Here is a 15,855-nt window from a genome sequence, read left to right on the forward strand (position 1 = left end):
GAGAAGAAACAAAGTAGATGTTAATATCAGAAGTGAGGTGGGAACAAAATGGTGAAATAGTGAGTGATGAGTTCAAGATGTTTTATTCTGGAGGTGATCAACAAGGAAACCGTGGTGTGGGAATAGTGCTAGGACCACGTGTGAGACATGAAGTTATAGCAGTGCGTTATGTGGATGACAGAATTATAATGGTGAAACTTCAAGGAAAGATGAAGGGCTTAGCGTTAATTCAAGTGTATATTCCACATAGTGGATTGTCAGAAGAAGAAGTGGAGGAAAACTATGAGAAGATAGAAGACTTGATGGAAAAAGAGAGAAAGGGATCATGCATTATCGTAATGGGTGATTGGAATGCTGTAGTAGGAGAAAGGCAGGATGGAAGTACAGTGGGAAGATATGGATTAGGTGAGAGAAAATGAGAGAGGGGAAAGCCTGGTAAATTTCTGTAAAAGAAACTACCTAATTGTTGGAAACACACTGTTCCAGCAACATAAGAGAAGGAGATACACCTGGATATGTCCAAGAGATTGCAAAAGATACCAGATAGATTACATACTGGTACAAGAAAGATTTCGAAATTGTTTGAAAAATGCGAAGACATTGCCAGGAGCTGACATTAATTCAGACCACATCTTGCTAATAGGAGAAATCAATCTTAGATTGAAGAAGATAACACAAAATCAGATGAGCAAGAACCCCCACTTAGAGAAGCTAAGGGAAGAAGAAGAAAGACAAAAATTGGCAGAACATTTCCAAGGAAACTATACTAAGTTTAAAGCTAGTTGTAACAATAAGGATGAGATGTGGGATGGAATAAAAAGCTGCTTACAGAAGGCAGTGGATGAAACAATAGGCTACAGGGAAAGAAAAATTGCAAAGAAACCATGGATTTCTGAAAGTATGCTGGAAAAAATGGAGGAACGGAGAAAATGGAAGAACGTAAATACAGAAAAGGGAAGAAATAATTACAGGATACTGAATAACCAGCTAAGAAGATAAACTAACAGGGTAAAAGAACAATGGATGAAACAAAAATGTGAAGAAAATGAAGAACTGGAAAAAAGATGAAGGTACGACTTGATGCATCTTAAAGTAAATTGCTTGGGCTTTCCAAAAGAAGAAATGGTAAAACAATGTGGATGATAGAAGACGAGGGAGGATGTGAAATCACAGACAAAAAAGGAATATCGAATGTGTGGGGAAAGTACGTTGAAGAGCTCTATCAGAAAGAGAATCGCCCAGACAGTCTGAATGTAGAAAATGAAGACGACGTGCCTGATGATGAGAAAGGATACTATATCCTGAATGAAGAATTTGAGCAAGCACTCAAAGAAATGAGGAATGGGAAAGCAACTGGCACTAATGAAATTCCTGTTGAACTTATCAAATGCCTGGGAGATGGAAAAAGAGAAATACTGCACTTATGCAATGAAATCTATGAGAAAGAGGATTGGCCACAATATTTCACGGAGACTGTTTTGGTACCTCTGCAGAAGAAAAGCAATGCCAGAAAATGTTCTGAGTACAGGACAATCAGCTTGATATCTCACTCAGCAAAAATTCTTCTAAGAATTCTGAACAGACGCCTATACTCGAAAGTCAGTGGCGAGTTAGAGGAAGAAAAGTTTGGTTTCAGGAAAGGAAGAGGTACAAGGGATGCAATTAGTTTACTGAGGACTATTGGGGAAAGATATTTAGAAAAGAAAGGAGGTGTTTGTAATATTTGTAGACCTGGAGAAAGCCTTTGATACAGTGAATTGGGTTAAACTTTTAGAAATTCTGAAGAAAATTGGTATAGATTGGAAAGAGAGAAGACTTCTAAGCAACTTATACATGAATCAACGAGTTAAAGTGAGAACAGGAGACGAAATGACAGAAGGCTGTGAAATTGGAAGATAAGTACGACAAGGATGCTGCCTATCGCCTACTTTGTTTAATATCTATTTAGAAAATATAGTGAAAATTTGTTTCCAGGGCACAGGAGGTGTCAAATTGGGAGGAAGAAGAATAAACTGCATAAGATTTGCTGATGACATGACATTATTCGCTGAGGATGAAAGAAGTATAAATAGTATGTTAGAAGAGTTAAACAGCAGCTGTGAGCAGTATGGGATGAAGATTAATGTAAACAAGACAAAGGCAATGGTCAGAGAACGGATATCAAGGAATATTAATGTGAGAGCAAACAGTGAAAGAATCCAGCAAGTGAATAGCTTCAAGTTCTTCGGATGCACTATAAGCAGTGACATGAGCTGCAAACAAGAAGTGAAAATGAGAATCGCAATAGCAAAAGAAGCTTTCAATAGAAGAAAAAATGTTTTTTGTGGACCCATGGACATAGGTTTAAGGAAGAGATTAGTGAAATGTTTTGTGTGGAGTGTAGCACTATATGGTGCAGAAACCTGGACGTTGAGAAGAAATGAAGAGAAACGACTCGAAGCTTTTGAAATGTGGACATGGCGAAAAATGGAGCGTGTAAAATGGACGGACAAGGTAAGAAACGAAGCCGAACTGAAAAGAGTTGGTGAAAAATCTATACTGGAGACCATCAAGAGGAGGAAAAGAAACTGGTTAGGACACTGTCTAAGAAGGAACTGCCTGCTAAGGGATGCCTTGGAGGGAGTGTTTGAAGGAAGAAAAGTCCGTGGAAGAAAGAGATATCAGCTTATGGATGATATTAAATTAACTGGGTCGTATGTTATTACGAAGCGTAAGGCAGAGAATAGATAAAGCTGGAGATTGCAGTGAAAAAACTGCCAATTAGGCAGAAAACAATGAATGAATGAATGGTATTATAATTGAAATTAAAGTTCCTATAAGCAGCGAAGTAGGAAATTGCAAGAAATTGAAGGGAGGACGAGTTGCGGTAGAGATGGTTGTTTAAATGCTGAGAAAAAAACACTTCTACATGCTTAGTGGTTGAATTAAAGTTATGTATAAGACTATATATTTCAAAAGTAATATAAATTTATGCATGTTTATGATCCTCCATACATGTATTATATCAAAAATAATATGATTATAGGGGTTTCAAGCTTAAATGGAGGTAGCAACTAACTGGTGCAGTACTCGTGTGGCTGGCTACCTACAGTGTGACCCAAGCGCTCACCTTCGCCACTCTGGGTGACTGTGCAACTCCTCCTTTTCCAAATTCTCGATTAGAGAGACGCTGCCCCCGTGTCTCCTGGCTTCCCTCCACGCGTAGTCCAAGGCCTTCGTCTTGAAATCCACAGTTGCTGGAATAGCCATAGAACCTGGAACAAACATGACAAGCTACAGACCAGGGTGCGAAATCTTCGTCAAACGTTTCCAGGGGGAAGAGTTTTTGTTCTATCAACAAAAGATAAACAATTAGTTTTGAATTCGATTGTACTTTACGGAAATAATATCGAAATCACACACAAAGAAGGAACAACAAAGAGCCTCATCTCTAAGGACACTCAATCCAGCATTCCCCAAAACACCGCTAATAGTCCGACTTGTTATTTCTTCTCCATTTCTTATCGCCTTTCGTCAGCTACTGCAAGTAAATAAATGCATATATAATACACATATTAGCATTTAGATGTGAATTTTATATAGGAAACAATTATCTTCTTAATGTCTATTCATGCATGTCACTTCCCCTAGTCACGCTAATCATTTTTCATGGCATTAGTAATATATATCTATATATATAAATCTCTATATATAAAGAAATGGATGCATGTGTGTATATATATGTATGTATGTTTGTTCCGGCATAACTCTCGAACGCCTGGAGCAATTTCAACCAAACTTGGTACAGGTATCACTTGCAATCTCAAAAGAAATACTGTTAGGGTAAAACACCACTGGCACCCCTAGGGGTGCGAGTGGGAAAGGGTGCCATGTAAAAACAATGGAAAATGACCGATATTAGTGTGGAATCCATAGCTTTTGGAGTCACTAAGATGAATAGTGACACTCCCAATGCCGTTCAATTTATTTATTCCTGCTCCTGGAGGTGAAACTAAAAATGTTGTTTATAAGTTAAATTAATATTATAGTGAATTTGTAAAATATTTTACTTGATAATTTGTATACTGTACTTATACTTTTAAGTACCTGTAAATACAATTAGTTACATTTTACACTATAGTTAGAATTCATTATTTTCCTGTCTAATAGAAGATTGAAATAAATAAATACCCGGGCAACGCCGGTTAATCAGCTAGTATTATTATAAGAACGAAGAAAAGCAATTGGCTTTAACTTCAAATATACTTTAATAAGAAATAATGAAAACACACAAAACTAAGGGTAATGTCTGTCTCTGTGTGTGTTCGTGAGTGTGACAAAATTCAATAACAAAATATGTACAATAAAAGTTAAAGAACAATGCAAAATAAATATACTTATGAAATCTTAATTGATTTATTAATAAAAAGCAAAACTTAAACGACAACTAAACCCTAATAAAACAATTGCAACTATTTTGTAATTTATTGATATTTTTAACCAGTTAATAAGGGAATTAGTTTGCCAATTTATAAATAGAGTAACAAAAGAATTCCTTTATATATATTTAATAATGCAGAGTGGTGAAAAAGAAGGTAATCGAAATTAGTACATGTTTCAGAATTTCGGTTATCTTTTTTGCACCACCCTGTATATATTTAGTAAATTTGTTTTATATGTAGCATAATAAACATGTAGATCATATAATTATACATAGGTATTTGTGTGTGTAAATTAAAATCTTCCTTCCCTGAACCAGACTTCAATTATTTGAAAAACTCAATATGCTGACCAAGGCAGAATTTTTTTCTTTATTATAAAACATAAACTAAACGTAACGTTAATAACGAAGTGAAATGTAAAGAATGTCAGAGTGTGTACATGGGAGAATTGAAAAAGAGGCTGAAAGACAGGTTGAAACAACATAGGGATGATGTACGACTTAAGAGAGAGAGAAATGCGATATTTAAACACACGAGAGAAACAGGACATGACATAGAGTGGGATGAGGCTAAGCAGATAGGAAGGGAGAAGAGAATGCTAGTGAGAAAATGGAAGGGGGCCAAGGAAATAGAGAAGAAAGGTGAAGAAGACACAATGAACTGGAATGGGGGACTGAAGATAAACACAGAATGGAAGAAGGTGTTAGAAAGAGTGGAAAGGACAAGAAAGAGGAGAGAAGAATGAAGGAAAAAGAGCGTGAGATAAAGAGTCCAACCACATTCTAGATGTAAGAAAATATGTTTAGCCTTTTAGGTGAAAGTACAGTTGACAAGGGAAAGCCACCTGCTAGAATGTTCCAGAACAACTTTCTAATAGTCTGGAGGGGAGTAATGTTTGTGTATATACGTATATCGTCCTGTTTTGTACCTTGTTACATTTGTACTGGGGGCAGAGTCTGAAGAAGACCTTGCTAGAAGGTTGAAACGTTACGTTTAGTTTATGTTTTATAATAAAATAAATGTCTGCCTTGGTCAGCATATTGAGTTTTTCATATCATAGAAACAAGGCTTAATGGTGTTATAATCTCAATTATTTCACACCTTGATTGAAACCGAAGTAAAATTGAGGCTATTCGGAAAATTTGAAAAAGAGGGAGGAGAGAGATACAGAGAGAAGAACGAAAGAAGGAAGAAAATAGAGAGAGGTGAATTTGAGACCGAAATAAAATTGGAGGGAATCGGGAAAATAGAGAGATTAACGGGGGAAAGAAAGAAACGGGAGGGATTGAGGAACATAAGAGAGAAAGAAAGAAAGCAAGAGAAGGATGAAATTCATAACCGAAATGAAAGTGTAGGGAATCAGGAGAAAGAGAGAGGGCAAAGGGAAAAGAAAAGAGGTGAAATAAAAAACGGAGAGAAATGAAAGCAGAAATAGAAAGAAATAGTGAAAATAATCTGAGCTGGAAAGTAAAGAACGAAGAATTCATAGTAATAAATATGAAATGATCGATTTGGTTCCTTAAGCGTTAATTTTGACAGAATTTTCAAATTATGATCAGTTTAATTTCTTAGATATTATTTCTGGATACCTTTCCATGTCTGGTGTCTTACCTTTATCTTTTAACATCTTTCCTTCCGGTGGTTTGGGCTGGGACGGTCTCTGTTCGGACTTTTTGTTGCATCCTGTAGTGCAAGAGAACTGCGAAATGAAATTATTAGTATCATATTATTATTGTTGTTGTTACGTATATTACAAGGTGATTCTTTCGGTACAAGACCCTGGAAATTCAAATATCTCGCAGGCCCATGCATTCTGTGCTTGATTCATGATAAACAGTTCATATTAGAGAAGGCATTGAAAATGTCCATCACCGTTGCCCAGGCAAAGTCGAGCTCGATATTGCATGTGTAACCCATTCCTCTGCATTTAACCTGACACATGAACATTCGACAACTATAAATTATTTCATTCATAGCTTATTTTATAGCAGCGTGGCTTAAAACATCTGACGGCTAGCTCCCGGTTCGTTTAAAATCTACTAAATACCAGGTGTCGGAGCTTGAGGGTTTCTATTTACTCTTTATACTGTCTCGTAGCGAAGCTCAGTGGTTGGACCACCGATCTCAGAGTTGAGTCACGCAGAAAAGTCGTGATAACAGCTCTCAACAAGTCGCTAAGAACGCTGGTCAACGCTTGGCACGAGCTTCAGTATAGTTTGGATATTTGTAGAACTAAAAATGGTGCTTACATTGAGGTGTACCAGCGTACATAAAAACTTTCTGAGTTACTTTGTACAAAACTCGGAGAAGAAAGTTTACATAAACTTTACATAAGCAAAAATATATATGTGTATTTTTGTATACCTCTACCCCCGACACCCTGTACTTGAGTATACTTTCAAATGGCAACGTTTAACTAGAATTTAGAGTTGGATAAAAATAGAATGTTGTAGACTTTACTGTCTACAAAAATTAGCCTTTTCCATCTACTTTTCACACTTCCATTTATTACATTTTTTGTAGGCTTCTTCAGATGCGAGGCCCCGGGCAGTCGCCCACTTTGCCCACCTCTGGCTGCGCCTCTGCTTTGAGGGAAACGTCGGAATCTCGTGAACCAAAGGTAGGTACGGTGTCTCAAAATCTGCTCATGCATTTTGCCTTTCAGGGGAAGAGTTGTATTTAGTGCGTGGTGTTATTCGCCGGGAGAGGCTGGCTTCTGTGCTCTGGTCAGCTTCACCTAGCGAGAGCAACCAGGCGGCCCGGCAGCGCGTGAATTGGTGGGGACGAACCCACGAGAGAAACGACGCCGCCGAAAGCCGAACCACTTTAAGATGTACCGCCTGAACCTTCCTGTGTGTATTTCTTGTTTAGCTTTCATAGCATCGTTATACAAGTTCGATAAGAAGTACGAATAACGCGTACCGGGTACGTCTTTACGATATTTTTATATACCGGTTTCGACATTATTCCAACTTACGAGGCTTTCGTTGCCTTCGCGAGAGAACAGATGCGAATTCGATAACCAGTGATTGAAGAAAAGAAGCAACGACAACTATGGGAAGAGCGAAAAAATGCAAAACGTGAGTACATGTTGCATGTTTTGTCTGTTTCTTTCTTACATGCATTCATTACTTTATCAATGTTTAAAGTTTAATTTTTGTTGCAGAATAACAGTGCAGAATTACTGCCAACTACGGTAGCGTTGCTAATATCTCTATAGACTGATGCTTAGGTTTTGCAGCAGCATCTGTGAATAATGTGTTTATCAAAAAGCGTTCAGTGTGGAGAGAGAACATACGTTGTACATTTAAGTTATGCGTGTTATCTGTACAAAAATACAGTTTATTTTCTATTATTAGTTAATGTGAAATATTTCGAATAGTTTGTTCCAACCAAATGCTTTAGCGCCGACTACTAAAACCTCTTTCCGTAATTTGCGAGGATAATAACGTCTCTGATACTACTATTATTATTATTATTATTATTATTGTAAATTTATCCTGATACTTGCCCCCAAGACAAAAATTCGTGGTTGAGCCTCTGACAGCCTGACATATTAGCCCCGTCCAGTCCGCTACACTTTTTGACTCTGCACTCACGCGTCTATTTGGTTACACGGTGCAACACCGACTTTTCATCGATTTCGTGTCAAGTAGTGTGCATTTGGCGTCTGCACTGTTTGCACTACGTTCTGGAGCGGTGTGTAACTTGTGGTGTGTGACCACGTGGTGCGTGCTAACTAATCAAATGAACGTTAAAAGCAGCAGACAGGCATTGGTGGAATCTTCTGAACTTGAACACTGCTATTCGTCTACTTGGTTGAACGTCATTTCATTCCACCAGCCTGACACCGGGATATACCTACACTACACCGAGTGTCAAAAAGTGCAACGAACTAGATGGGGCCATTGCTTGCATACCAGGCAACATGTTACTTGTCCTTTCGGCTTCAAATATCCCTTATACCAATAGTGTCACTATCTTCGTTATATTTCTTAGTGTAATTTGATTCTATATCTAAAACCATGTATAAAAATACAGAACACCTTAACCAAAACACTCTACGTCATGTTTCAGGAAGATATTCACAGGTTGAACTTCAGTTAGAAAATTTTATAACAGTTAAAGATGAAATATATAAGAAGTTCCTTACCTGTAGAATGTAGTTGAGGCAGAGAACGATAAAAATTGTTTTCATTGTGAACCTCGATCAGCTGCGGTGCATGATGGGACGATACTGGAAAGAACTTAGCCAATATAGCTCGATAATCCTTAACTTATCAACATTATAGATAAGATATATCAGTCACGTGCTTATCTTAACAGGAAAATGTATTTAAGCACCTATTTCCTTTGCTATTCGAATTTTTGACATATCTTTTGGTTGATATCAGTAGCAAAGAATACTTCAATATTTAAAATTGGCATTCTCGATATCATGGCGTATTTGATTTCCGTCGATTCATAGTTGCAGACGGTGAAACTTTTTTAGGGGTTGTGGATTCAGTGTCAACAGGAAATGCACATGTTATCATTCTTGGAGGCCAGTTATGTGTATATTATTGTTAAGGTACAATGAACTATTATTATCTACAATAAACATAAAATCATTAAGAAATAAAACTGAAAAAATGAATCATTGATTTACTCAACAAAAATACTTTTCTCGAGCATTCACCTCCCCTCTTAGTCTGCTGATTTCTTTTTACGAATTGTTATCGCATTTTGCCTTAATTTATGTATAACCAATAATCAACATTTGTTGCATCTTTATGAATGAATTACCGACAATAAATTATTAACTGCATCATTTTGTGCAAGGATTCAATATTTGATTTGAGAGGGTTTCTTAGATAAATATATAGCACCAAAATATATTTAATTCACTTTTAATGCTTTGTAAAAATAAACTTTAAGAAAAATGGAGTGTTCAGCCCATCGAATACATTTTCATAATTCAACACTATAATCTGACAACCAAAAATAAAAAGTGATAAATCCCAGACATTCATCAATAAAATAAATTTCATTTTACAAATTATATATTTTTATAGCAACAAATAGTAATTTCCAAGCTAACAAATACAATATTTTGTTACAAAATTATAATCAAATTATTAACTGAGGAATTTTTCAAACTTTTGCAGATGCTATTAAATTATTTACTAAGGACCTCTTCTGAGTAATTATTATCCTTATTACTTATCTCCAATTTATTGTAGATAATGTAATAATTTTCCTTAAGTCATATTCAAAATTTGCGCAATATTTAATAAAATAATAAAGTTTAGTGACATTGATACGTTTAATTAAGAGTTAAATAAAATTTAGAATTATAAAAACCGTAACATATTTCCCCTTCAATGCCTAAGATTTTCAGTACATAATTTCTGTTTGAGATCACATTAGAAAATCTTTCAATAACAACGTAAGCTAAATGTCAGTCAAGTTATTTTATTTTAAAAAACTGAAGGAGCAATAATATAACACTATCTTTGAAAAGGGCTAACGTACATGATATGTGAAAGTTGATCATGGTTCTCACTATTTAATAAGATGAATAGTAATCAGTGACTAAAACCGCTTTTCACGGTGAATTTTCACATTGTGTCTTGGATCTCGTCACAAATAAGAATCAAGAAAGGTTGTTCAAAAATTCTATCTAGTTATTTTATAATCACTCTCCCGAGCGCTATCCCGACTCTCTTATTTCTAAAGTCACTTGAAGTCGATAATGCGCAAAGAGATGCTCTGTAGCATTCTGCACATGCGCAGAAGAACGAGGGAGGAGCAGTGTCTCTGACATCACACGATAAACTCGCATCGAATGTGCACGTTCGGTACGACTGAAGTGGCTGTGAAAATAATCTATTTGTAATATTTGCTTGAACGCTTTGCTTACAATAGTTTCTTCTCGGGAAATAAATCAGCTGACAAGTTAATAGTGTACTTAAAATTGCCATGTTCTCCAAGTCCGTTTTCTGCTGCAGATCTCAAACGAGAGAACGAGTCTAAAGTTTGGCCATGCGTCATCACACGCAAGGATTCGATTTCACCACGAGCACCACGGAAGTAACCCCTGAGCTTGAATCTGTAAGAAAAATATATAACTTCAGTACAATGACGTATCTAGAGGGGTCTATGGCGTCCGCCCCCCCCCACCCCCAAAAGACTTACCAAGTACTAAAATTACACAATGAAAATGTACTTGTTTCGCATCTGTTGTTTCAATGCTTTATTTATTTCCGCCAAACTCATTGGAAGTCAAGGATTTTATTGAGATAATACGGCGATTAAGGAATTTTTGCATACTACTACATATGATAATATGCATAAAATATTTTTTTTAAAAATTACTTTTTCGTCAACTGGATCTCGCATCCTTTTTCTTTTTCTTTTTCTTTTAAAATATTCAATTCTTTATCTAGTTAACATTAATTTCCTTTGACAGGTCAGTTCTTTTTATACAGTTTTTGGCGATCTTAAATATAAGTAAGCTAGATAATGAATACATGCTGTTGTATCTCTATTCTTAGTCTTTTTACGTATTCATGTAATAATAACAATACAATATTAATTAATTAGTATATTTTAATTTAATTTTATGTAACTTACATTAATTTAAATTATACAAATTATTATCATTATTTCTGAAAGATATACGTAGTTTGGACGCCCCCCCCCGCCCCTCGGAATACATTTTTGATACGTCTCTGCTTCAGTGCCGATTGATTGGTTTATTTTATTTTACTTCGCTTTTCTGCTACTTGTGGCTAATCGCGTGTGTGTAGCTTACTTCCGGTCTTTCTTTTAGTCTTACCACACATAAGTAGATGAGTAACGATGTTCAAGTTCAGAATATTCAACAAATGCCTGTCTGCTGATTTAAACGTTCATTTGGTTAGTTAGCACGCACCACGTGGTCATACACCACAAGTTACACACCGCTCCAGAACGTAGTGCAAATGGTACAGACGCCAAATGCACTAATCGACGAAGTAGATAAGTCGGTGTTGCACCGTGTAACTAACTAGACGCGTGAGTGCAGAGAGAGTCAACAAGTGTAGCGAACTGGACGGGGCTAATATGTCAGGCTGTTAGAGGCGCAACCACGAATTTTTGTCTTGGGGGGCAAGTACCAGGATAAACTAATAATAATAATAATAATAATAATAATAATCGTTTATTTTTAAGTGTTGAGCACAGTATGAAACCTTATACAGCACTAAGTGAAATACAAATACAAAAGCACAAAGTTACACGAATAAAATACATAAGCTGCAAAATAACATAACATAACAAGTTAGCATATCCACACCTCAAGTTACAGTTTTCAATGAGATCCATTATATCTCTGATACTAATAATTGTTTATTGTTATATAATATTGTGCAATTAACTGTGTATTGTTCTAATAATAATAATGATCATATTTATTGAAGTGATGATAACGATTAAACAACCACTATGTTATACAAAATTAAAAAATTGAATACATAATTATAAAATAAAACAGTGGATCCTACAATTTTATACATCAACATAAATTCAAATTGTAGGTTTCAACAAGATCAGCTACTAAACCTCTTGCCTTGTTTAGGCATGTGAGAATTGAGATATACCTATGTGAATATCTGGGAATTTTATAAGCTATATTATTCAAAAAGTATTCACTGTCAACTTCTCTACAAAATTTAACCTTTGCATTTTTCTTCTTTCTTCTAAGGAAAACAAATTCAACTGTGATAACCATTCAGAGTAATGTTGGTCATAGTAATTTTTCTTAAACTTTGTTCATAATAACCTGATAAAAAGTTTTTGAACTGATTCAACTTTTTGAAGGTGACTGGTTGCAGTCAAAAACCATAATTCATTTGCATATTCAAGAATAGGACGAACTATCGTTTTATACAGGAATATTAAGGTATCTTCCTTTTTAAAAACTTTCCATGAGAAAAATATATAACCAAGCATTCTCTTTGCTCTTTTGCAAATTTCTGAAATGTGCTCATCAAATCTGAGAGAGGAGTCTATTACTATTCCTAAGTCTTTATGACTGTCGCACACCTGGATTTTATTTTCATAAATAAAATAGTTGGAGACTATATAATGAACTTTCTTAGTACATCTTAAAACTTTACACTTTCTCAAGTTAATTTCCATTTCATTAATCTTGCATCAATATGTCATTCTATCGAGATCAACCTGAAGTTGAGCGACATCATTATTTGTTAAAATACTCTTAAAAATTTTTATATCATCTGCATATAGTAAACATGTGCTAGATTTAAAACATAATGTAACATCATTGATAAAAACAGCGAACAGAATTGGGCCAAGTGGCGACCCTTGAGGTACTCCACAAAGTATTTCTTTTTTAGAAGAAGTTGTTTCACCAATCTTAACAGAGAAACTTCTATTTACTAAAAAGTTGGAAATCCATTTCAGAAATCGTGGTGATAATCCCATTTGGTCGAGTTTGTAAATTAATAGCTGATGGCTGACACTATCAAAGGCTTTAGCCAAGTCAATAAATAAAATATCAGTCTGGGATTGCTTCCGAATGTTAGATTTAAGAGAGTCTATTAAAACCAATAAATTTGTGATAGTAGACCTTTTTCCAAAAAATCCATGCTGATTTCCATCAATATATTGTTTAAAAGAAAAAGACAAATAGTCAGCAATTATGTGTTCAAAAACCTTTGCCATGGAATTTAATATAGTAATTGGTCTATAATTATTAAGATCATTGGCTTTTCCATCTTTGTTTTTAGTTACAGGTACAATAAACACATTTTTCCAGATATCTGGAAATATTCCATAAGTAAGTGACATGTTGTAAATTTTAGTTAACAATGGTACAAAAACATCTTTGTTTGCTTTCAAAATAAAATTAGGTATGCCATCAGGACCTATAGAAGACCTGCCTTTTAGTTTGTTAATTGTATCACTTACATCCTTTTCCAAGATAACAGGTACATCAATTAGGTTGGTGTATGAATGAAGATTAATATTTTTAAAATTTACATGACTTATTTTTGAGAAAGATTTGTGAAAAAGCTCACTAAAAGCATTAGCAATATCATATTCATTGAACAGTTCATCATTATCATAAATAATTTCAGTGATAGTATTTTCTCTCTTCTTTCTATTAAAGTGAAACCAAAAAGCATTCTTGTCACCATTAACATTGTTTTCTAAGGAGGAGTAGTAATGCTCTTTTACATTAGAATATTCCTTTTTAACATCTTTCCTTAATTGGGAATAAGTACTGTAATATACACACTTATTTGTAAGTTTAAATTTATCATGATACCTTCTCTTTTTATTGATCATTCTCTTTAGTTTCCTTGTCATCCAAGGCAGTTGATTGTTTGTTCTTTTAACTTTTGAAGGAATATTGTTTTTTAATATTGCATACACATTTCTAGTCAGTTCCATAACAGATTGTTGTACATCATTAGATATTTCAACCATATATGGTAAATGCAACAATTCATTATAAACATTCACATAATCACTTCTGGCGAAATTAAGACATTTATAAATATTATTTTCCCTTGTATCTATATTGTCTTTTTTAGACCTATCCAATTCAAAATAAAATGAAAACGGTGGATGAAACTTATCAATTTTAGATAAAGGATGTTCATTAAAACTAATGTTACAAGTGGAAATGTTAGTAAGTAGAAGATCTAAAACATTAAAAGGCAGTGAAGGGTCATACGATACATTCTGCTGAATTAGATTTGAAAGTGTTGCGATTTCAACAATTTTTTCAGCCTTTCTTTTAACATAATAATTAGAACAATACAAATTTCCAGTAGCCCAGTCAATTCTACCAGCATTAAAATCTCCAACTAAAATTATTTTATTGTGTTTCATTAACATTTCTTGAACTACCCAATCAAAGTAGTTTGCAAACAAGTCACAGTTTAAATCAGGTGGCAAGTAATGCAATCCTATTATGGTTGGATCAGAATTATTTGACATTAATTTTACCCAAATTACATCCAATTCCGTAAAAGGTGATTCCAAGATCATAAACTGAACCTTGTTTTTAATAAATAAAAGACAACCACCACCACCAGATTTCTGTTTGTTTAAATCCAGATTTCTATCTTTTCTTATCACCCTGTACATTGGATCTAAATCTATAAAATAATCTCTATCTTGTTTACACCAACTTTCTGTAAGAAAAATTATGTCATAATTTTCAATATTTATATTGCTTACTAATGTTTCAAATTTGGTGTTAATTCCTCTAATATTCTGATAAAAACATTTAATCATATTATTACTAAGGAAAGAACTACTTAGTTTTTTGAAGTTGAGTTTTCTCCAGACTTACTGTTACTATTTGTATCAGATACACTTTTGTCTTTGTTGGCAACTATATTGTCATTTTTCAATTCGCCAAAAAACCTTGTTACTAATACCCCTTTAGGCCAGATATTTTAATCGAATAGTACATCATAGTCATCCTGGGAAACAGATACATGAAAAGAAGAGTAAGAATCATATTTAGTTTTCAGCCTTGTACATACCATTTTCTTTACGGAAGAAGTTTCAGCAATATATTGCTGAAGGTCAGAATTTGAAACTTCAGGATGAAGTCGAGTCACAAATAGAGCTCTCAGAGGAAAAACCTTGCGTTGCACTGCTAACCTAGTAGATAGATTCTGACCTTGCACTGATTTCTTCACGTCGTTCACCTGTTTGTTTACATTTTGCAAGGTCGAAGCTTGAGGAGTATTTTTGGAACCAGATGTATTTAAAACCTGGTTGTTTTCTATCGACTGCACTGATTGACCCAGAAACTTATCAGATCCCTTATCTGTGCGAGTTTTGTGAGCTACTGTAGATAAAGGTAAACAAGGAGTACTGCGGGGCATTCCGATTGTGTTTTGTTTTCCTTTCGGAAGATTCGTTTGAATTACGTGTGCATAAGTGTTTTGTAGAATCCTTTATTCTTCGGTTTTCATTAGTTCTTCATTATGTTCTTTCAATACAATCACTTCGGCTTTAAGAGATTGAATTTGATCACTTAAATTCTGCACTGTCGAGATCAATGTTGACATAATGTCTTTAACATGGCAGCAACGGAAACAGTTTACATTACCTGGCTTTTGTCCTCCAAGTTGATGTTCTTGATCAATATCATCTTCATCACTATTATCACTAGGTATTGCCATTTCTTCATTATTTTCTCTATTTATGTCCATCTTTTCATTGGCACTATCGCGAGCAGCTACACGATTCACCGGAACGGGTCGTGGCGTCACAGGAGTTTCATCGCTACGGTGTTGTAAACATTTCGTACATTTATAGGTAGATATGTCGTTCACCATAAAAAATTCAACTTCATATTTAGAAAGTTTCAAACATGGTTTAACGTGAAACCTTGTATTACACAGACAGCATGCCAATACCT

General features: G+C 34.8%; 2 protein-coding genes across 2 annotated transcripts in view; both read right to left on the reverse strand.

The window, feature by feature from the left end:
* Positions 1 to 8,654, reverse strand: part of LOC146003545 (uncharacterized) — a 31,534-nt gene extending 22,880 nt beyond the window's left edge. Inside the window, exons 1-3 of the mRNA XM_083141839.1 lie at positions 8,575 to 8,654; positions 6,033 to 6,120; positions 3,110 to 3,254 (exon numbers count right to left, since the gene is read on the reverse strand). Coding sequence (XP_082997965.1) covers positions 3,110 to 3,254; positions 6,033 to 6,120; positions 8,575 to 8,619 — 278 coding nt within the window. The 5' untranslated portion in view covers positions 8,620 to 8,654. The remainder of the gene's footprint in view (positions 1 to 3,109; positions 3,255 to 6,032; positions 6,121 to 8,574) is intronic.
* The window catches only part of LOC146003546 (uncharacterized), a 295,640-nt gene that overhangs the window by 129,261 nt on the left and 150,524 nt on the right, over positions 1 to 15,855 (reverse strand). The gene's annotated exons all lie outside the window — the stretch shown is intronic.

This window comes from Lepisma saccharinum, chromosome 20, assembly GCF_977018435.1.
Source record: "Lepisma saccharinum chromosome 20, izLepSacc3.1, whole genome shotgun sequence".
Lineage (NCBI taxonomy): Eukaryota > Metazoa > Arthropoda > Insecta > Zygentoma > Lepismatidae > Lepisma > Lepisma saccharinum.